The sequence below is a fragment of the Dromiciops gliroides genome, chromosome 2, assembly GCF_019393635.1.
Source record: "Dromiciops gliroides isolate mDroGli1 chromosome 2, mDroGli1.pri, whole genome shotgun sequence".
Lineage (NCBI taxonomy): Eukaryota > Metazoa > Chordata > Mammalia > Microbiotheria > Microbiotheriidae > Dromiciops > Dromiciops gliroides.
Window position 1 is genome coordinate 112567813 of NC_057862.1, and position 21798 is coordinate 112589610.

Below are 21798 nucleotides of genomic sequence, written 5' to 3' on the forward strand. Positions count from 1 at the left end.
CTCAGTACTCTACCACCAGATGACAGACGGCCTCGAGTGTAGCCAAGAGACCTGTTCCCAATCTGAAGAGATAACATGGGGCAGGCTAGGTGACACAGTGGATAGAGCACCGGCCCTGGAGTCAGGAGGACTTGAGTTCAAATCCGGCCTCCGACACTTAACACTCACTAGCTGTTATGACCCTAGGCAAGTCACTTAACCCCAACTGCCTCACCAAAAAAAAAAAAAAAAAAAAAAAGATAACATGCTCAATGTGATCATGTCAACAACCACAAACTGAGTGGCTATAGAGGGGAAATAGGTAATAGTTTGAAGAACTGAATACATTCCTACAGAGCTAGGTGCTCAGTCTGCTTCATATTTCTCACTTAACTTTTATGTAATCATGTTATTGGGAATCCTAACCTTAACATCTACCTCATACTAGGGCTGGACTCATGCCTACCTCCTTTGCTCTTATAAGTGCAAGGGTCCAGCTCATACTTTGGAGGTATATTACTGTTGGCACTTGCTCAGGGGGTAAAGCCTGCACCTGGGTCAGTCTTGCTTATCAATGAGATCCTTCCCCTCTGTCTCCTAACAGATTCAGATTAATGATCGCTCATTCCTAATTGTCAAATTTCTTTTCCTTCATCCTGTGTCTAATCACCAGTGACAGAAACCATTACGCAAATGAGCAGACGACTTTCCCCAACTGTTCCCGTTGGTAAAAACCTTGTAATTTAGAGCTCTGATTTGTAGGGGAAGCTGCATCTCCCCAAGGCGTCCTGGGCATCTGCTCCACTTTTGTGAAGAGCCACCCCCACCCCCCCAATCCAAAGCCCCCAACAAATATTTGACTTTGCATAACTAATCATAACTTTGTATCTGTGGTGGAAGGGGAGAAGTGACATACATTTACACGGGCCCAGGACCACATTCCATATATTCCATTTCCTTATGTGACCAGTCAGTGGACACCATGAAGAGTACTGCTTTGTGTCAAGTAAGTTTAGACAGGGCATCCACATGTTTCATCCAGGGAAGGAAAAGGGCTTTTGCCCAGATTCAAACTCTCTGTACCTAATATAACTTGGCAATGTCAAGGGAACAGAGCAGAGCAAGCCTCCTTCCCAAGAGACAGGAAGAGAACATTCAGATCCCAACCCAGCTGCATTTTATTAAAAAAAAAAAATGCCCTCATCTGGGTCCTCAAATTCCAGCTGAGCAGCCTTGACCACCAGTTATTTGTGCCTCCTGTCCTGATGCTTGAGAGAACCAGAATGGGTTGATGCTGACTCACTACTGAGGGTCAGAGAGAAAAGTTGAGTTCACCCAGCAGGTTTGGCTTTCCTTGTCCTTCTCCTCACCGCAATCCCTCAAGTGTCAGGTGGGAGACCAAGAAGAGACACAGAGCATAGCACTCAGGTCATTTCCCAACATTGGTTGTTATTGAAAGAACTACACTAGAGAAGGTACCGTGTCTTCCACACTCACACACACCCTGTTCCCATCAGAGAGAATACCAGGGCAGGCATAGAAAGCACAGGGATTTACAAAAGTAAACACCCCTCCCCTACACACACCAGTCTATCAGTGCATTATAAGCTGGGTTTCTGGGGACAAGAACCACTGCTCAGACACTGAAGTTAAACCTTTGGCAAAAAGGAAAAAAATAAAATCCATTTCCTCCCACCTTCCTCCCTCACTCCTTCCAGGGAGACTTCTTGCAGGAGGGCAATCCAAGGAAAGGCCCATCCCTAGTCTGCAGTTACCTTGATTCTTGGGGAAGGGGGTGGAAGGGGCTTTTCAGAGGTTTGGAGCATCTGTACATTCAGAACTAGGGGAGATGGCAAGGGCTCTGGCTCATCTCCCCTAAGTGATGAACAAGAGAGCAGCCCATTTACCTCTTAGGCCCCAGTGTCTACTACTCCCATCATTCATCCCACTATGGGTGAGGATGAGCAGGTGGCTCAGAGCAAGAAAGCCAGGAAACTCAACCCCAAAAGAAGGGAGATAGACAGGATTCCTGAGCCCCAGAGGCTCTATCTAATAAACCTCAAGCTTGTTGCAGCAAGGCCCAACCTATATAAATAGGCTAAAAACCAAATTAAAAATCATCTTGGTGGGCCAGGTGGCAACTTCCCTGCAGTAGTACCCAATGGAAGTGGACCAAGTCAGCAGGTGGAGTGTTGATAGACAGACTTCAGCCACAGTGTGGCTGTGAGAACAGTCACACCCAGGCCAGGAAGCTCCTTGTCCTGTAGCACAGCCAGTCTTGGCAGTCAACTGTGGAGAGTGTTGGTAAGCAGATCCTGGCCAGAGTATGGGAACGAGGATGTACACACACAAACCAGACAGCTCCTTCCTTCTTGTGGTATCCAGAACATACCCACGATGTACAAATCAAAGTAGACTGTTGGTGTACAGGCAGAGTATTGAGCCAGAATGGGGACAAGAAAGGCTGGAAAACTCAAGAGTTCCAGGAGCCTGGGAGACTAGTCATCAGGTCAACAGACTCCCTTCAAAGATGCCAACATGATCCAGGTAGACTTGGCTCCTTCCCTTACCCAGACAATGGCAGTGAGGCTGTAGGACATCATGCCAAGTGACAAGAGCACCATCACAGCCTCAGGGGCCTGGGAGGAAGGACACAAAGACAGACAGACAAACACAGACACACAAAAAACTCCACACTGAATGCAGGACTTGGGGGCAGAGAGAGAAGGTGAGTAGGAACAGAAGCGAAGTAGGAAGAAATCACTCAAGATGGGAGCAGAGGAGGGTGGGTGCTTAATTGCCCCACCTGACCTCACACTCCTGCCCTGGGAGGCTGGGGCAGGAACCCAGTCTGTTAAGTGCTGCGTGCAATTACTATCACTCTGGATCTTCCAGTCCTCATCAACGAAGCAGCGTGGACCGGACGAGATGGGATGGGATGGGATGGGAGGGTTGGCAGTCACCCAGAAGGAGGCCTCAGCCTCCAGGCAGGCTAGTTGTATCGACCCTTGATCATCGTGTTCAACAAGGGGCCCACCTGTGCAGAGACAGGAGGATCCAGTCACAGAGTCACCTGCAACAATCCCACCACCACCTCTCTGGCTTCTAGACTGGGAAAGAAGAATTGTAAACCAAGAGGCAGCTGCAGAAGACCTTGGATAAGCCAGGGATGGGGAAAGACCTATCTTTTAGACAAAACTGAAGTTTTGTTTACCCTCTATTCCCTCCCCTCACCACTGGAAGGATGGGGTGAAGACCACCTAACATTACAAGGAATGGCCAACACCCTCTCGAATCAATTTTGCACCATCTCTCTCCCACAATGCCCTGCAGCCTCATGCTGTGCTGTGCTGAGCTGATAAACAGATGCCATGTTCTTCCCCAGGGGACAGAAGAGCTGATCCCTAAACAGACAACACACATGTGCATATTTCTGCAGGCTCTGCAAAGAACTCTATGAATGTCGTGCATCCCTATCAGATCATATGCAATTAAGGCTAACGTAACCCCCACCAAATGTCCCTGGGGCACCAAGTATGGCAGTGCCCTCCTCCATAGGGAGGAGACAAGTATTTCACAACTACCAGACTCCCTTATGCTCTGACTCGGCCACTGAAGCACCTTTGTGAGAAGCAGCTCCCAATAATTCCCAGAGCTGACTTGGCACAGCTGTGAGCATTCGGGGAAATGCTTTACTGCTCTCTCCCCAATCTTCAAAAAAATCCCCTGGAGGATCCCCCAGCCAGCACATGAGCCCCACAGGAAACATTACTTCCAGCACAGAACAGGTCCCATAGATCTGTTGGCCAAGCCTGGCATTCAGTAGGAAACAAGGGTTTTCTAAAGATGCCTGTAACCTTTTTGGAGAATATAATACGTTTCCAAAATTAGAGGAACCAGGTGACAATACAGATTCTGTCTTTGCCCACCAACACCCCTGCCCACTCAATGGCTAGAGCCTCAACCCAGGGCTAGCCATACCTCTTGTGGGTTCCCTAGGGCTTCTCCCAGCATCTTCTCAATGTTTCTCATTATGGCCACTTTTTGATGAGCCTTGAGAGGATATTCAATCCTCTTAGGGGTGGGTGCCCCCTGTAAAAGAAGCAGCAGTTCAGGAAGTTATCCTTATTGGCCAGCCTCCGAGTTACCCTAAGTCCTTGGACAAAGAACAGGCAGAACCAACAGATACTAGGAAATACCTCCATTATCAAAGGAAACTTAGGATCCTAAGAGTACAGATTTGGAGCCAGAAGGGAATTTAGAAGTCACCTAGTCCAAATCACTCAATTTATACTTGAGGAAACTGAGGCCCTTAGAAGTGAATTGGCTTGCCCAACATGCTACTAAGCAGCAACCTGGATTTAGAGTACAGAGGTTCTTGGACTCAAAGTCTAGTGCTCTCCCCAGTTGACCACGAGGTGGCTGTTGTTTTTTAAACTTGGGGAATCAGGTTGTTTTCTATTTTTTAAGGCAATGCACTGTACTTGTTTGCATTTCCTTTTGAAAGGATGAAAGGATGAGGGTGAGTGGAGTTAAGGTTAGCTTCCTGAGACAGTTCCCTTAAGCAGGCCTGAGACAGTGACTGAAACAGAGCCTTCAGGCTGATAAATCCCCAATGGTATGGTCTTGTGGGAGTAAAAACACTAGAAACAAAACCAGGCCAAGCCAGGCACAAGGAACTATACAGTGTAGTGGGGAAAGCACTGGAACTGGAGTAAAAAAAAACCCTGGATTCAAATCTTAGCTCTGCTACTTACCACCTGTGTGACCCATGACAAGTCACTTAACCTCTGGGCCTCAGTTTCCTCATCTGAAAAATGAGGACATTGGATGAGATGATCTCTAAAATCCCTCCTGCCTTGAAATCTTATGATTCTATGAACTATAAAGAGAAGCTTAGAAAGTTTAGGTACCACCCTCTCAGGGACTGGAAAATTTGAGGGATTTTGTTTATCTGTTTGTTTTGTATGTATGTACTTTTAATTACCTTATCCTGGCATATTATTTCTGAATTTGTATTCTTCCCCCCCCCCACCTTGAAAATAAAAACCCCAGACAATGTACACCCTGAAGAATAAGCCTTTTTTAAAAAACATGGCCAATGTGGAAATTTGCTTGACTAGAAATATTTAATTTGTTTTCTGTTTTTCCCCCCAATAGGGGCAAGGTGTGAGGGACAGAACAGTGTTAAGTAAAAAATAAAAATCAAATAATTTTTTAAAAATGAACTCTTACAGAAAAGAGTATATTGTAGCAGAACAAAGAAAAGCAGAAGTAGATGGTAAACCTGACAGTGAGTCAAGAGAGGCCTAGGATAAATCTTGTCTTGGACACTAATTAGTTGTGTGACCTTGGGCAAAGTCTTATCTTCTAAGTCTGTTTCCTCATCCCTGGATAAATGGGGAAAATATTAAGTACTTCACAGTATTGTTATGAGGCTCAAATTCACTACTTCATGTACAAAAAGTTCTTTTGTAAACCTTAAAAGTGCTATATAAAGGTACTATATAAAAGTTACTGGTGCCTTGGATAAACCACTGGACCTGGAATCACAAAGACCTGAGTTCAAATTTCGCCTCAAACACTTAACAGAGTCCAGGCAAATCATTTAACCTCTGTGCCTCAGTTTTCTTAACTATTAAAAGGGGTTAATAATAGCACCTACCGTTCAGGACTGTTTGAAGGATAAAATAAGATGTTTGTTTATAATGTGCTTTGCAAACTTTAAAGCATTCTATAAATGCTAGCTATTATTATTTATAAATGTGAACTATTACTACAGTGGCAGAAGCAGAAGAAAAGTGGAAAGGTGATTAGGAATCAACAAAACCTGGGGCATCAGCAAGGTCAAGGAGGATAAGTTGCCTTAGTTAGGGTTTAGTCCTCAGTGAAAGTTTAGAAAGCCACAAAAGAAATAAGGGCAAGATTCTCTGCACCTCTTCTAAGAAGGAACTAGTACCCAGGGAACCTGCCTGTGCTCAGGAAAATCTAAGGCCAAGGGATAGATCTTTTATTCTTTCTTCCCTTTGCCAGGGCACCTGAACCTCCCTCACCTTATGCTAGTGCACCTCCCTTTGCCCAGAAGGAGACCTGATCCAAGAAGTCATCCTTTCACTAGTGGAAACCCTTCACTTCACCAGGGAAATTAAGCCCCAGAATAAGCATACCATAGCCTGACCTCCTCCCATTGCCACCCTTAGCCCAGGAGGATAATATTCACCTTGTACCAGAAGTTCACAGTGATGGTGGTTCCCCCATTCAGTAATGATTCTATGTGATGCCACCTGCAACAAAATAAACTAACATGCTCTAGTTCTGCCATGGGAATTTTTCAGAGTGAAGTGAGAACTACACAGGGTCCAGGGTGAAAATACAAAGAAATATCTAAGTGATTGGTCACCACCTAAAGCCACTAAGGTCAAGGGCACTGAGACTCTTACGACAAGACTTATATTCAGTCTCCAAATGTCAAAGAAACAAGATCAACAGGTCTTCTGGGATTTTTATTGATAAGAGGAATGAATACTCCATTGCCTTAGTCAGAAGAGAGGACTGTCATTCACTTCTCAAGCTGGGTGAGCACCCATTGGGGATTTGCTAGCAAAACTAAGGAGGTTTCAGCACCTCCCAAAGAACACAAGTAATTCTCACCAGGGAATATAAGGAACATCACACCAAGTCAAAATACGAGGCCACTTCCCCCCACCCCCGACCCGTCTCTTCTCCCTTCTTACCAGTACATAGGGATATAAAGAACATCACCAGGGCCAACCACAGTCTCATAGCCAACCACATTCTGGAAGTTGGGGAATCTCTCATAGTCAGGGTTGTCAAAATCCACCTGGTAGATCCAGTGAGGGAAGAAATTTATCAAACAACAAGTATTTACTTTTATCTATGCTGGATGTTACCTGCATTGGTAGAAATTTCCTTAACTAGGAGTTCCCCGTACCAATGAAATCCTAGGTCCAATCTGTATCCCTGTGCTAAGTGTTACCTGGGAGGCAAAACTAAACATGAAACAATTAGAAAATAATAGACAGGATATATCAAACTGTGAAGGATCCTAAGACCTGGTACTCTGGGGAATGACTGTCACAACCTGAAGGTCTGGGAGTTTCCCAAAAGTTTGATTGCTGGGAATTTGGGGATGTGTTCTGTCAAAACACAAACATAAGTATTCTAGTGGTATAGGAATGCTGCATGTGATGGGTCAGAAGCCATTTTCTGTAGAAAGCCAATAACCCCTCCCTGGCTGCCCAGTCAGTCATACCCTACTATGCCTAGGACTTCCTATGATAATGTATAAAAGGTACCCTGTTCTATACTTGGCACACTTCATCTCAAAATCCAGGGGACATGGGAAGATCTGGATCTGAGCTTAAACTTTTTAGGGGACTGTAAAGACTAGATCAAGCACACCAGTCCAGTCCAAGACAACTCGAGTTATAATAAAAAGATAATGAAATGGAGGTGGATTTCAATAAAATGAAACAGGTGCATCTATACAGGGCACTATTACCCACAAGCATCAAAAACATCAATAAAAAAGTCTTGGAACTTGGTTATAAGTGAGAAGAATTATAGAATAATTCTAAATACTAAAATATAATTCTGATTCATCTGCAAGGTAAACTTTATTTAAAGATTCAATGCAATAGTGCCCACTCCCCCATGAAAAAGAAGTGTTATGAATGAGTCTGGATTGCCTTCCCCCATACTCTGTTAACTCACCTGACTCTGCCTATCACAAGGATGGTGCACAGGGTATGGATAGAGGCACTCAAACTGATCTGGAGGAAACAGGATGCATCGCTTATAGCCCTTGATCTGAGCAAAGAAGTTTTGTTGTTCATCATAGTGAGCAGGTGTCACGTTTCCTGCAAGAGTGAAGATACTGTCATCCACAGCAGAGTCTATATTGAACAGGCCAGAACAGGGATATGACAAACTATGGCCCAAACTATGGCTGGCCTGCCACCTATTTTTGTACATTCCCATGAGCTAAGAATGGTTTACAATAAGACTCTATTTAAAACGTAAAAATCATTCTTCACTCACAGTCTGTAGAAAAATAGGCATCAAAAATCCAGCCGGCCATAGTTTGCCAACCCCCTAAGCTAGAAGACAGAATCCAGAAGAGGCTGCATGAAAATACTGAATGGTCAAACATCTTGGTTGTTTGGGAATCTCCAGTCTTCCCACCCACCTAAGGACACAGTCGTCAAAATCACAAAAATATATATGAGCTAATTTTAAGCATGTACTATCACAAGTTCCAGCAAAATATCTAAGTGATAGATGGTTAATGTGCAATAAGTTCATTAACCATCAAGTGCTAAAACGTTTACCAATTATAGAATTAATAGATTGTGCTGGGGAAGCTAGGTGGTGCAGTAGATAAAGCACCGGCCCTGGATTCAGGAGTACCTGAGTTCGAATCCGGCCTCAGACACTTACTAGCTGTGTGACCCTGGGCAAGTCACTTAACCCCCACTGCCCCACCAAAAAAAAAAGTACACTTGAAGATTTTTAAATAAATCCATTAATAAACACTGAAGGGGCAGCTAGGTGGCGCAATGGATAAAGCACCGGCCTTGGATTCAGGAGGACCTGAGTTCAAATCCAGCTCAGACACTTGACACTTACTAGCTGTGTGACCCTGGGAAGGTCACTTAACCCTCATTGCCCTGCAAAAAAAAAAAAAAGAAAGAAAGAAAGAAAGAGAAAAGAAAAGAAAGGAAACACTGAAAACCAAGGCATTCCACTCTTAGATGAAGCCAGCCACAGTCTGAGCTGTATGAACTGGCACCTGCTCCGAAAAGTTCTTCCAAATAGCTTTTAAACTTCTCATAGCATGTGCCTAAACCTATCCTGATCTTTACCTCCTCCACCCAGGCCAGCTGCTATAACCTTTTCCAGAATCTATGTAAGAGTATTACATTTAGTACACATTCCTGAGTGACAGAAATGAAATCTCTGCAGCCCAAAACTGTTTCCTCAATGGTAACAAAGAGTTACCCTTGAAGATGAGCTGATATGCTCCTCCACTGCCCACCAGTGGCAGGCAACCAGGAAAACAAGAGTCTATGTTAAATCAAATATGAACCTGTTGGGGCAGCTAGGTGGCACAGTGGACCTGGATTCAGGAGGATCTGAGTTCAAATCCAGGCTCAGACACTTGACACTTACTGTGTGACCCTGGGCAAGTCACTTAACCCTCATTGCCCAGCAAAAGAGGAAGAGGAAGAGGAAGAGGAAGCAGAAGCAGAAGCAGAAGCAGAAGCAGAAGCAGAAGCAGAAGCAGAAGCAGAAGAAGAAGAAGAAGAAGAAGAAGAAGAAGAAGAAGAAGAAGAAGAAGAAGAAGAAGAAGAAAAAGAAGCAGAAGCAGAAGCAGAAGCAGAAGAAGAAATTGTTTAAACCAAAACTGACCTGTGACATGAAGTCAGGTCATAAGGAATCAGAACCTGCTGAAGAAGCATCCAGAAGGACAGAAAGTGTTTCAGAGCCCAAATCTCAGAGACCTAAATACTCACTGAATGACTGAAAAGACACTCTCTCCCCAGATGGAAACCAAGCATCTTGTTCCAGATTAATGGTCTTCTGGGCATGATAAAAGCCTGCTAAAGATCAACAGTTCTTCAGAGAAGCTCCTAAAATCTAGGTTGGTGTGGCCCACAATCAGCTGGGGAAATTATTCGGACACTGAAATTTATAAGCACTTCCGGATCTTTGCTTAGTTTCTTACCTTCCATGCCAATGAGCAGCAGGTTGGAGGTCAGCTGTCCCCAGCCACGCTTTCCCTGCTGTTTATTAATCCAGTTCCAGTTAAAACCCAAGAAGTCCATGACAATCTTCCTGCCTACTGTGTCATTGAGAGTCTGCTGCAAATACAACCTGTATTTCCCAAGAAGAAAGTCTCATTAGCATACACTCAAGCCCCAGCCTCCCCACATCCTGAAATACAAACCTACATCCAGAGCTGGCACAACCCCCATAGGGAACAGCTGCAAACAGCCAATCCTAATCTGTGAAACAAAAATCCTTTCCCCTATATCTCAGCGTTCTAACATCAAACCCGAGGCTGAAGAATTCCTATTATGCCTTTCCAAGCCTCCAGCTTATAGCAATTTTCTAAAACAAAGCATAAAGCTTTTTGTGAAAATTCCCTTTCTCAAACAGTCAGGTGTCACCCACAGGATATGGCAGCTCAGATGAACTTGGCCAAATCATACACAAGGCCAAACATGGTAGTGGTGGCAGAAATATTTAAACTATCTCAAATGTAGACTCAAACAACACACCTCATGGAATATGCTTTGTAAACAAAGTATGTGTCAGCCATAAGTGTCACCAAAAGAATCAGGACTGGGTAAAATAGCAAAAAAAAAATGTATAAGAAACAATTCAATCCTTCAAAGGCCTAAAAGGGATACTTACTCCCATCACCAATATTTCAAAGGGACTACAGAGGTCGATCTAGTCTAGTCCCTACACCTTACAGATTTGAAAAAAACAAAGACTGAAAAAGGTTAAGTGACTTAGCCAAGATGAAATTAAGGAGCTGAGCCAGAACTTTAACTCAGGTATTCTTGGCTCCAAATCCAGTGTTCTTTCCACTCTACCACATTACCCTTAATGATGAGAAACTATCAAACTCAAACTAAACATAAAAGTTCCAGAAAGGTTCAGGGAGTCCTGGATCCTGCTCCTGCTACATCAGGGAGATACAGTGAACAGACTGAGGAATTCTTATACAAGAAACCTGTTTTCTCCCAGAACCACAGAACAATTAATGGACAGGTCTCCAGAAGACACTCAAGATAACACCAAACAAAACACAAATTACGATAATTTTCTATCAAAGTCCAACCAGTCTTCTACGCACAAAAGGAAATTTAAGCTCCTCTGACAAAGTCCTCAATTCCCAAGAGATCAAAATCCAAAGACAACATGGTACCATGAAGAAGGTAAAATCCCAGGTCCACAGGACACAGTACCGGGAAGACCAGGAAAAGGATGAGGGTTGGGGGTGAAGTGCACAAAGAAAGATGATTTAATTGTGACAAATGAAAATTTCCAAGACAAAGTTTCTGGGGTAATTAATAATCAATTTGTTAATTAAGCTAGCATATAATCAATAAATTGATGGCCACTGCTCTCTTGGTAACCAAAAGACCTCACCCCTTGGAGAACACTGGATGCTTAAAAACCTTTGGAATAGTGATTGTCCCAGAAAGGCAGAAATCAACCCTGACTGGTGAACAATTAATGAGAGGGTGGACAAGGAGGTGGACTGAAAGTCTTCAGCTCTCCCAGCAGAGAAACTGATCGGTTGCCTCCAGCTATTTGGACAAAAGAATCTATCTGCACCCAGACCACTCTGGTCTTAAACAATCTAGACAAAGGGATCCATCTCACCTAGACCACTTAGGTACAAAACAATCGGCCAGAACTCACCCTAAATTAGATTCTCTTTACACTTCAATCAGAAATAAGTTCTCCTGGTAGGATGGGATTTGGCCCAAGAAAGTTCCAGAGTGTTAGGCCAATCTCATAGGCAGCACAGTCCTTCAGAGACCTCAAGAACTGGTCTCCAAATGAGTAAGTAGGGGGAAAAACCCTGGATCCCCCCATATTAATAATTGGTTATTAGTAATTGTTTCTCTCATAATCATACATTCATGTGCATAATTACTCAAAGGAAAAAAATCAACCCTAGGTTACTAGACCTTAACTAAAACCTAGCAGGAGCTGCTTGAAGAAGAGAAGTGAATTATGCAAGCCCAAAGCACTAATAAGCTGCTGGACCTGTACTGGGCAATGATCAAGTGAGAGATGTAAGATGCAGGGTCAAATTTCCACATGTGTCCATGTACATGACCTAGATGAATTTGACAATTCAGTGTATGTACCATAACAGTACTCCCCACTGGAACAACGTAGACAGTCCAAAAGGCTGCATTTACAATTCATTCTTCCCAAACAGAGCACTGTTTCCTGCTAATACCTTTTAGAGACAAAGGCCTTGAATCACAATCAAAAGGCAATGACCTACCTACCCATCAGCACCTCTCAGATCCCAAGTTCACTGGACTGAACTAGCCTTGGCTGTCAGAGACCACCAGAAAACTTAAAATCTAAAGTACCAAGGATTAAGTCTGGGGGAGTTCTAAGATAGCAATTCCTGCCTTTGACAGGGGATCATAAAGAGTTGGAGACAGAATATATCTTTTTACTAGAATTCTAGCCCTTAACCCTCACTCTAGTAGGGCTCCTACTCAGCTTACCTCTCTTCACTGCCCCGCTGCTGTATGTCTTGTAGCTTCTCTACAAACTCATGGAATTTCATCTCTTCCCTGTTGGACCTTGGTTTAAAAGTTTGGAAGTTAGCCATCTTTTTCTCATCATAGTACAGGAATTTATGGGTACTGGCACTATAAACTGAGAAGTCTCCGTTGCCAATATTCTCTTGTAGATAATCGAGGTCCCATTTCAGGGCAGGATACACTAAGTTTGTGTCAGTCAACACCACCGGCTCCTAAGGAAAGAGCACCAGGCAAAAAACGTTGGAGAAGAGTCCTTCAGGCTCCACTCCTGGGCACAGCCTTGTACTCTATTCTTTCCAGTGTCCCCACCAATCCATCCTAGCAGCATCCCCAGGCCTTAACGCCTCCTTCGACACCTCATCCCCAGCAACCTTACCCTCACTCCTCCCTTATGTGTCCCACTCTTAAGAGGACTTCCCCTTAACAAACTCCACTCGAAAAGCTCCAATCTTGCTCAGACGCACCACGCCTCTTCACTCTCAATGAAATCCACCCCACCCCCGCCCAATTCCCTTTAATTCCGCTTCTTAAAAACTCAGAAATCCCACTTCTTCCAATCCCCAGGACCAACTAGTCCCACTGTACTGTCAAGAAGCTCAGACATTCTAGCCTTTCCTTATTTCTCACTCAAAGCTCCGACCCTTTCTTTACTCCTTCCCCTCTCTTACCCGCCCCCCCCCCCCCACGTCCCAGGACCTCCTCTCAGGGGTTTCCCTTCCCCCTCCCGGCTTTCCTCGGAGACACCCCTCCCCAAACAAGGGCCCGTCAGTCGTCTCTGCCTTCCCCTCCCCCCCCCCGCCTCCACCTCACTCTCGATGAGCTCCTCTGCCCGAGGATCGCTCTGGCTCAGGCGCGGGATGGGCTGGGTGCGGAAGCTATAGCTGCGGAGCTGGGACTCGTCCCAAGCCAGGCTCGGGGCCTCGGCCTCCTCTCGAGGGCCCCCGGAACCCGAGGCCGAGGAGGCCGCCGCTGCCGCCGCCGGCACCGCCATCTCCGCCGCCAAGTCCGGCTCCACCGGAAGCGGAAGTCCCGCTTCCCCCCCCCTTCCGAAAGAAGCCACAAATGATACCATAGTGATGAGTAGAAAACCCAGAGGGCGCGGCGGGGAAGCTGAGGGGGCAGCGCCCCCTGGCCCGGGGGAGTGGAATCGTTGCAGGGAAGGGCTTTAGGGGTCACCTAGACCCAAGCCCCTCCACGCTCTACACGTAGGGAATTTGCGCAATGTAGGCGAGCAATGTGGAAAAGACTCCGTTTCCCACAAAGCCAGCGTCCCAAGCTACGGACGCCGATTGGAGGAGAGAGAGCAGAGTTCTGCTGAGAGGAGAAAAAAACGGCCTGAGCTGGTCGGTCCTTTAAAAATAAAAGGAGCAGGGGCAGCTAGGTGGCACAGTGGACCCGGCCCTGGAGTCAGGAGGATCTGAGTTCAAATCCGACCTCAGACAATTAACACTTACTGGCTGTGTGACCCTGGGCAAGTCATTTAACCCCAATTGCCTCACCAAAAAAACCCAACAACAACATATGTGTAGTAAGCAAAAGAAGGCGAAACTCCAAAGGAAGAACGTGGGGGTGGGGGCCTAACTTTAGCCCAATTTTCTTAAGAGTCCAATTTATTCATTCACTCAATGTAAGTACACTCATCCACCCCACCAGCAGCTGTTGTAAACACGTGTCCCAGAATTCAGCAGAGGACATTTACATAGTCTTACCCTCCAGAGCTAAGAGAGAGAGTCAGAGACAGTAACAAGAGAGGATGGTCTCTGGCTGCACTTTGGCTGGAACTGGTAGAGCTAGGGACTACATACTTAGTATGACAAAAGAAGATGCTTAAATTGTTGCCCAGGAAAGAATGTACTCTGGGTGCGTTTCCATTACATTGGACCAAAGAAAACTGAACCTTCTTTATTGGTTGGTCAATAAGTCTTTGCTAAGAGCCTCCTAAGTGGTTTTATCTGATAGGATAAAGAGAAAGGGTCTACTTCCTTGAACCTTCCTAGTGCCCTCAGTCCTCTTTTGTGGAGTCCAAATAGGAGAAAGGGAGGTATTGAAGGAGTGACATTTTGTTTCCCTGCAGTACATGCTGAGACATTATATAGCAAAAGGTGTTACCTTGGGGGCAGCTAGATGGTGCAGTGGATAAAGCACCCGCCCTGGATTCAGGAGGACCTAAGTTCAAATCCGACCTCAGACATTTGACACTAGCTGTGTGACCCTGGGCAAGTCACTTAACCCTCATTGCCCTGCAAAAACAAAACAAAACAAAACGCACACACAAAAAAGGTGTTACCTTTACCAAAGTTCCCAACTCCACTGAGATTTGTCAAGTCTTTGTCAAGTATTTATTCTCTGTATGCCAGGCAATGTGCTATGTACTGGAGATAAAAAGAAAAGCAAAACCAGTCCCAGTAGAGTTCACAAGCTAAGGAAGGAGAGGACATATGGAAAACAACTATGTACAAATGAGAAACTACGGAAAGGTATGTTGACTCAGCCCTGCTTATCAACCAGTGTTGGGAGAGGCTCTGTTGGGGAAGGAGACTCTAAGCCTGCAACTTAGTTTGAAGTGTCACATTCTTGCAACCTTGGGGAGGAAGTAAGACGCATGGGCCCAACCTTTTTGCTGAGGTGAATCTATCTGAATTGTCTTAAAGTTACTTATAAAAACTGTCCCCACCTTGAAACCTACACTGTAGTTGCCTTGACATAATTATAATAAAATCCTTTTAATTCTCTTTGTCCTGAATTTTGCCTCTTTAATCAGGGTGAAAGCCCAAATGAATTTTCCTTTCAACGATATATGCAGAATAAATCGGAGATAGTCTCAGAGGGAAGGCACTAGGATTAAGGAGTACCAAAGGTTTCTGGCAGAAGATGGGAGACCTTAAAGAGAAGCCTGGAGATGGAAAGGAAGGAGAGCATTCTGGGTACTGAGAATGGCCAGTGAAAATGTACAGATGACATACCCTCTGACCCAGCAATACCACTTTTAGGTCTTTTTCCCAAAGAAATCATGGAAAGGGGAAAGGGACCCACATGTACAAAAATATTTATAGCTGCTCTTTGCATGGTAGCAAGGAATTGGAACTTGAGGGGGTGCCCATCAATTGGGGAATGGATGGACAAGTTGTGGTATATGAATACAATGGAATACTATTGTACTGTAAGAAATGATGAGCAGGAGGAGTTCAGAGAAACCTGGAGGGTCTTACGTGAGCTGATGATGAGTAAGATGAGCAGAACCAGAAGAACATTGTACACAGTATCATCAACATTGAGTGTTGATCTACAGTGATGGACTATATTCTTCTCACCAATGCAATGGTACAGAAGAGCTCCAGGGAACTCATGATAGAAGAGGATCTCCAAATCCAAGAAGAAAAAATAAAAAGAACTGTGGAGTATAGATGCTGAATGAACCATACTATTTCTTTTGTTTTTGGTGCTGTTGTTTTTTTTTTTCTATTTTGAGGTTTTTCATCATTGCTCTGATTTTTTCTCTTACAACAGGACTAATGCAGAAATAGGATTAATGTTATTATGTGTATATATATCTGTATCTATATATGTATATAGATATATAGATATAACCTATATCAGATTACCTGCTGTCTAGGGGAGGGAGAGAGAAAAATCTGAAATTGTAAAGCTTGTATAAACAAAAGTTGAGAACTATCTTTACATGTAACGGAAAAAATAAAATACCTTATACATTAAAAAAAAAAAGAGTAAGTGTGAAGAGTCAAGGATAAAACCTATGTTGTGATCCCAGATTACTGGTAAAATGGTGGCATCTTTGTCAATAATAAGAACTTCTGGAAAAGGAAAGGGTCTGGGCTGAAAGATAGAGTTTGGTTTTGTTTATGTTCAATCTTAGATGTCCAGTAAGCAGTTGGAGATGCAAGACTGGAGGTCTGAAGAGAAGTTAGGACTGGGTAGATATATCTGAGAATAATCTTTATTTATTTATTTGTTTGTTTGTTTGTTTATTTTTTGGTGAGGCAATGGGTTAGGGTTGCCAGTGATTTATCCACTGAACCACCTAGCTGCCCCAAGAATAATCTTAAGAGAAGACAATTGGGGGCAGCTAGGTGGCGCAGTGGATAAAGCACCGGCCCTGGATTCAGGAGTTCCTGAGTTTAAATCTGACTTCAGACACTTGACATTTACTAGCTGTGTGACCTTGGGCAAGTCATTTAACCCCCATTGTTCCACAAAATAATTAATCAATTAATTAATTAATTAATTAAAATTTAAAAAAGGAGAGAAGACAATTGCATCCTTGGAAGCTGATGAGATCACCAAGCCAAAGGATATAGACAGAGAAGAGGGCCCAGAACAGGGCCTTGGAGGACACCCTGGATGAAGATTATCCAGCATAGATGAAAAGAAGTCAGATCTCTAAGAGGAAAACCGGGAGAGAGTAGTCTTGAAAACCCTGGAAAGAAAAGAGAAGTCCAACTTCTTTCATTAGCACAAGAATAGAAGTATACAATGAATGGATGGTTGGAATAATCCAAGGCTGAGCATTGGTGGGAAAGGATCTTTAATATACCAAGGAAGAAAGGACAGTGTAGTTGAACTGATTCACTAAGGAATCAAAATGGGGAAGCGAAGAGTATAACCTGGACAAGGGTAGAAGGATTTATCCTATTGATGTTGTAAATTAATTTATGTCAGAGCTTAACCTCTTATGGGCCTGGGGAAGGATAAAAACAACCATTCTTTTGCCACTGGGGCTTGAAGATTGGCCCCACTTTTAGCCTTTGGAGCCTTTATGTAATATCTGGCCTCAGACTCTAAAAGGACTGGGTTCAAATTCTGCTTCTGATACATACTGGCTATGTGACCCCCATAAGTCACCCAACCTTTCAGTTGCCCTAGGCAACTCTAAGGTGATAAATTGTAAAGCAAGTTCCGGTCTGCATTTTCTCATGGGGGTGGGGAGGGTTTCTCTGTATCAATGAAATCAAAAGTCATGTGAAAAAATTATATGTGTGTATATGTATGTGTACCTGTATGTATGCATGTATAATATAACATTATAATATACACTGAAATATTTACTAGGAGCTTATTTCTTGCAGTTGAACTGGAATGCCCCAAGGAAGGTAGACAAAATGAGCCAAATTCAACTGTTCCTGAATTTATGTGGGTGATGATAACACCATAATGCCAGAGAGGGGAGAACAGGAGATGCTCACTTCTCCCCTAGATCACTGCAAACATCCCCTAATTATTCTCTTGGACTCAAGTATCTTCCTACTCTAGTAAATATTATATATTACTGACAATTGGTTTTTCTGATAAGCACATCACTTTCCTATCCAACAAATTACAATGGTTCTCTGTTGCCTCTAGGATAAAAGATAAACTCCTCTGTTTAGCCTTTAAAGCCCTTTACAACCTTATCTGAACTTGTCTTTCCAGCCTCAGTGGACATTACTTCCTATCCTACACTTGTCAGACTAGCCACACTCCATTTCTACCCCCATGCCTCTTCACTGGCTGTCCCACATGCCTATAATGTATTCACTCCTCACTTCCATCTTCATGATTCAGTTCAAGTATCACCTTATACATGAAAGATGTTAAATGAAGACCACTGTAATACTCCTGAGTATAATGGGAACCTTATTTGTCATGGGAAAACTGGCTCATGGATATCCCTCTATTAAAGAATTAACTCTTACCACACAGTCCAATCAGAACTAAAGTAGTTTTTTATTTGGCACTGGGGAATGTGCCTGAGAGAAAAGTCAAATGGACTTAGCCTCTTGGGGAGGAAAGGCCTAGAAACATTTTCCTCCCAGAACCAGAGGGAAGGAAAAACTTTTATAGAAGATAGATTGGGGGGGAGGAGGGAGGAAGAGAAGAGACTTGAAATCAGAAAGTTACAGTTTTGGGGGGGGGATACAAAAACAGTTGTGTATTACATTTCTTGAGCTCTGGGGTGAAAGGTTACAGCCCTTGGTATGATAATCCTGTCCCCTGGGAGCTGGCTCTAGCCAGGTCACAGACACACCTGTTTAACAGTTGGCTTCCTGCTATAAACTTTTATAGCCCCTTGATTCCTTAATATGTCTGTCCTGTTATCTGACAGGTTAATAATTTTTCACAGGAAGAGTTACCCAGGCTCTGCTTCATCTTTGATTTTGTTTCTCCTAGGAAAATCCTCTTCTGATAGGCCCATGTAAAGATTAAAATGTAATTGGGAAATATCTAACAAAATAAATAAAAATACAATAGATCATAGATAATAATAATAAGTGGTTTTCTAAGTCAATATGCCTTGGCAAGGATCCCTATGTATGGGTCAAATGGCCCTTTTCCTATTTGACTTGGACACCACTGTTCTTCATGATTCTTCTCCTGATCCCAACTGTTAGTGCCTTTTCCACCAAATTACCTTGTATAACTATTGATAGCTTTGTTTTCTTCTTCTAAAAACTACCTTTTAATATCCTTTGATTTTCAATTGGGGAATGGTTCTTATTTTTTATAAATTTGGCTCAGTTCCCTAAATACTTGAGAAATGAGGCTTTCATCAAACTTTCTATAAATGTTTTTTTCTTAGTTTCTTGCTTACCTTCTGGTTTTGGCTGCATTGGATTTGCTAGTGCAAAACCTTTTTAATTTCATGTAATCACAATTATACATTTTACTTTCCATGATTCTCTCCATTTCTTTTTTGGTCATGAAATCTTCCCTTATCCATAGATCTGAGAAACAATTTTTCCCTGCTCCTCAAATTTGCTTATTTTTAATATTAGATATTGTACTAAATCACATACCTACTTTAACCTTATCGTGGTATATGGTATGAGTTTTTGGTGCATGTTTAGTTTCCAGCAGCTTGACCTCTTATGGGCCTGGGGAAGGATAAAAACAACCATTCTCTTGCCATTGGGGCTTGAAGATTGGCCTCACTTTTAGCCTTTGGAGCTTTTATGTAGCATCTGTTTTCCCAGTAGTTTTTGTCAAATAGTTAGTTCTTGTCACCAAACTTTGATCTTTGGGTTTATCAAACATGAGATTGCCATGGTTATTTACTTCTGTCTGTTATGTACCTAATCTGTTCCACTCATCAACCACTCTATTTCTTAGCCAGTACTAGATTGTTTTCACTATTACCACTTTGTAACATAGTTTTGGCTACCTTCACGTTTTTGATTCCCCTGATATTCTTGACCTTTTGTTCCTCCAGATGAATTTTGTTGTTTTTTTCCCAGCTCTATAAAATAATTCTTTGGTAATTTGATTGATATGGCACTGAATAAGTCAATTAATTTAGGTAGAACTGTCATTTTTATTATATTGGCCCTGGCTACCTATGAGCAATTAATATTTTCCCAATTATTTAGATCTGTCTTTATTTGTTTAAAAAGTATTTTGTGGGGCAGCTAGGTGGCGCAGTGGATAGAACACTGGCCCTGGATTCAGGAGGACCCGAGTTCAAATCCGGCCTCAGACCCTTGACACTTACTAGCTGTGTGACCCTGGGCAAGTCATTTAACTCCAATTGCTTCACCAAAAAACAAAACAAAAGTATTTTGTAATTTTATTCATATACCATCACAGATCTCAAAGACATGAACTTACTATTTGGCAAAAACTTCTGGGAAAACAATATGGCAGAAATAGAACATCTTATACCATATACAAAGGAACTGACAAAATGAGTACATGACTTAGACATAAAGGTTGATACCATAAGCAAATTAGGAGAGCAAGGTATAATTTACCTGTCAGATCTATGGAGAAGGGAAGAATTTATGACCAAACAAGAGATAGAGAGCATTATGGCATGTAAAATGGATGATTTTGATTATGTTAAATAAAAAAGATTTTGCCAAAATAAAAACAATGCAACCAAGATTAGAAGAAAAGCAGAAAGCTGGGGGAAATTTTTATAGCAAGTATCTCTGATAAAGAGTATAAAGAGTACTGAGTCATTTATAAGAATACAAGTTATTCCCAATTGACAAATGGTCAAAGGATATAAACAGGCAGTTTTCAGAAGAAATCAAAGCTATCCATAGTCATATTTTAAAATGCTCTCTAAATCATTATTTTTTCTTTTTTTTCTTTTTTTTTAGTGAGGCGATTGGGGTTAAGTGACTTGCCCAGGGTCACACAGCTAGTAAGTGTTAAGTGCCTGAGGCCAGATTTGAACTCAGGCACTCCTGATTCCAGGGCCAGTGTTCTATCCACTGCGCCATCTAGCTGCCCTCTCTAAATCATTATTAATCAGAGAAATGCAAATTAAAACAACTCTGAGGTACCTCCTCAAACCTACTGTATTAGCTAATATGACAAAAAAGGAAAATTATTCATGTTGGAGGGAGATGTGTGAAAATTGGGACATTAATGGACTACTGGATGGAGTTGTGAACTGCTCCAGCCATTCTGGAGAGCAATTTGGAACTATGCTCAAAGGGCTATAAAACTGTTCATACTCTTTGATCTAGCAATACCACTACTAGTTCTGTATCCCAAAGAGATCAAAGAAAAAAAGGAAAGGACCTATTTGTACAAAAATATTTATATTAGCTCTTTTTGTGGTGGCAAAGAATTGAAAATTATGGGGCTGTCCATTAATTGGGGAATGGTGGAACAAAGTGTGATATATAATTGTATACTATCAAATACTATTGTGTTATAAGAAATGACAATCAAGATGATTTTAGAAAAACCTGGAAAGATTTACATGAACTGATACAAAGTGAAAGGAACAGAATCAAGAGGCTATTGTACACTATAGCATCAATACTGTATGGTGAACAACTGTGAATGACTTAGCTATTCTCGGCAATACAATGATCCAATACAAAGGACTCATGATGAAAAATGCTATCTACCTCCAAAGAAAGAACGATGGAGTCTGAATGCATACTATGTTTCTTCTTTTATTTTGTCTGTGTTTTCTTTTATAATATGACTAATATAGAAATGTTTTACATGATTGCATATATATAACCTATATAAAATTGTTTACCATCTCAGGGAGGGATGAGGGAAAGGAGGGAGGAGAGAATTTGGAATTCAAAATTTAAAAAAAGATTAAAATTGTTTTTACATGCAATTTGGAAAAATAAAATATTTTAAAAATTATATTTATATAATTTATGTATGTGCCTTGGCAGGTAGACTCCCCAAGTATGTTATACTGTCTGCAGTTATTTTAAATGGAATTTCTCTCTCTATCCCTTCCTCCTGGGTTTTGTTGTTAATGTAGAGAAATGTTGATGATTTATGTGAGTTTATTTTTTATCCTACAACTTTGCTAAAGTTGTTAATTGTTCAACTAGTTTTTCAGTTGATTCTCTAGGGTTCTCTAGGTGTAGCATCATATAATCTGCAAAGTGATAGTTTTTGTTTCCTTGTTTCCTATTCTCATTCAATTCCTTTGGTCTTATTGCTATAGCTAGCATTTCTAGGACAATATATTGAATAATAATGGTGATAATGGACATTCTTACTTCTACTCTGA

At 42.4% G+C, this 21798-nt stretch overlaps 1 protein-coding gene across 1 annotated transcript; it reads right to left on the bottom strand.

Moving 5' to 3' along the window:
- Positions 1-1408: 1408 nt before the first annotated feature.
- On the bottom strand, positions 1409-13317 carry HIF1AN (hypoxia inducible factor 1 subunit alpha inhibitor). Its single transcript, XM_043984454.1, has 8 exons — positions 13114-13317; positions 12270-12520; positions 9728-9876; positions 7714-7859; positions 6714-6820; positions 6200-6263; positions 3961-4071; positions 1409-3016 (listed from the first exon to the last, which is right to left on the bottom strand). Exons 1-8 carry the CDS (start codon positions 13297-13299, stop codon positions 2972-2974), a joined length of 1059 nt encoding a protein of 352 aa, XP_043840389.1. The 5' UTR covers positions 13300-13317; the 3' UTR covers positions 1409-2971.
- Between the last annotated feature and the right edge of the window lie 8481 nt (positions 13318-21798).

Bases quoted from the DNA above. Each gene is read 5' to 3' on its own strand.
- HIF1AN (XM_043984454.1), bottom strand. From the start codon at position 13,299: ATGGCGGTGCCGGCGGCGGCAGCGGCGGCCTCCTCGGCCTCGGGTTCC. The intron at 9,877-12,269 runs GTAAGCTGAGTA...TGGGAAATACAG, and splicing joins CAGCGGGGCAGTGAAGAGAG to GTTGTATTTGCAGCAGACTC. The intron at 6,821-7,713 runs GTGAGTTAACAG...TGGATCTACCAG, and splicing joins CTTGTGATAGGCAGAGTCAG to GTGGATTTTGACAACCCTGA.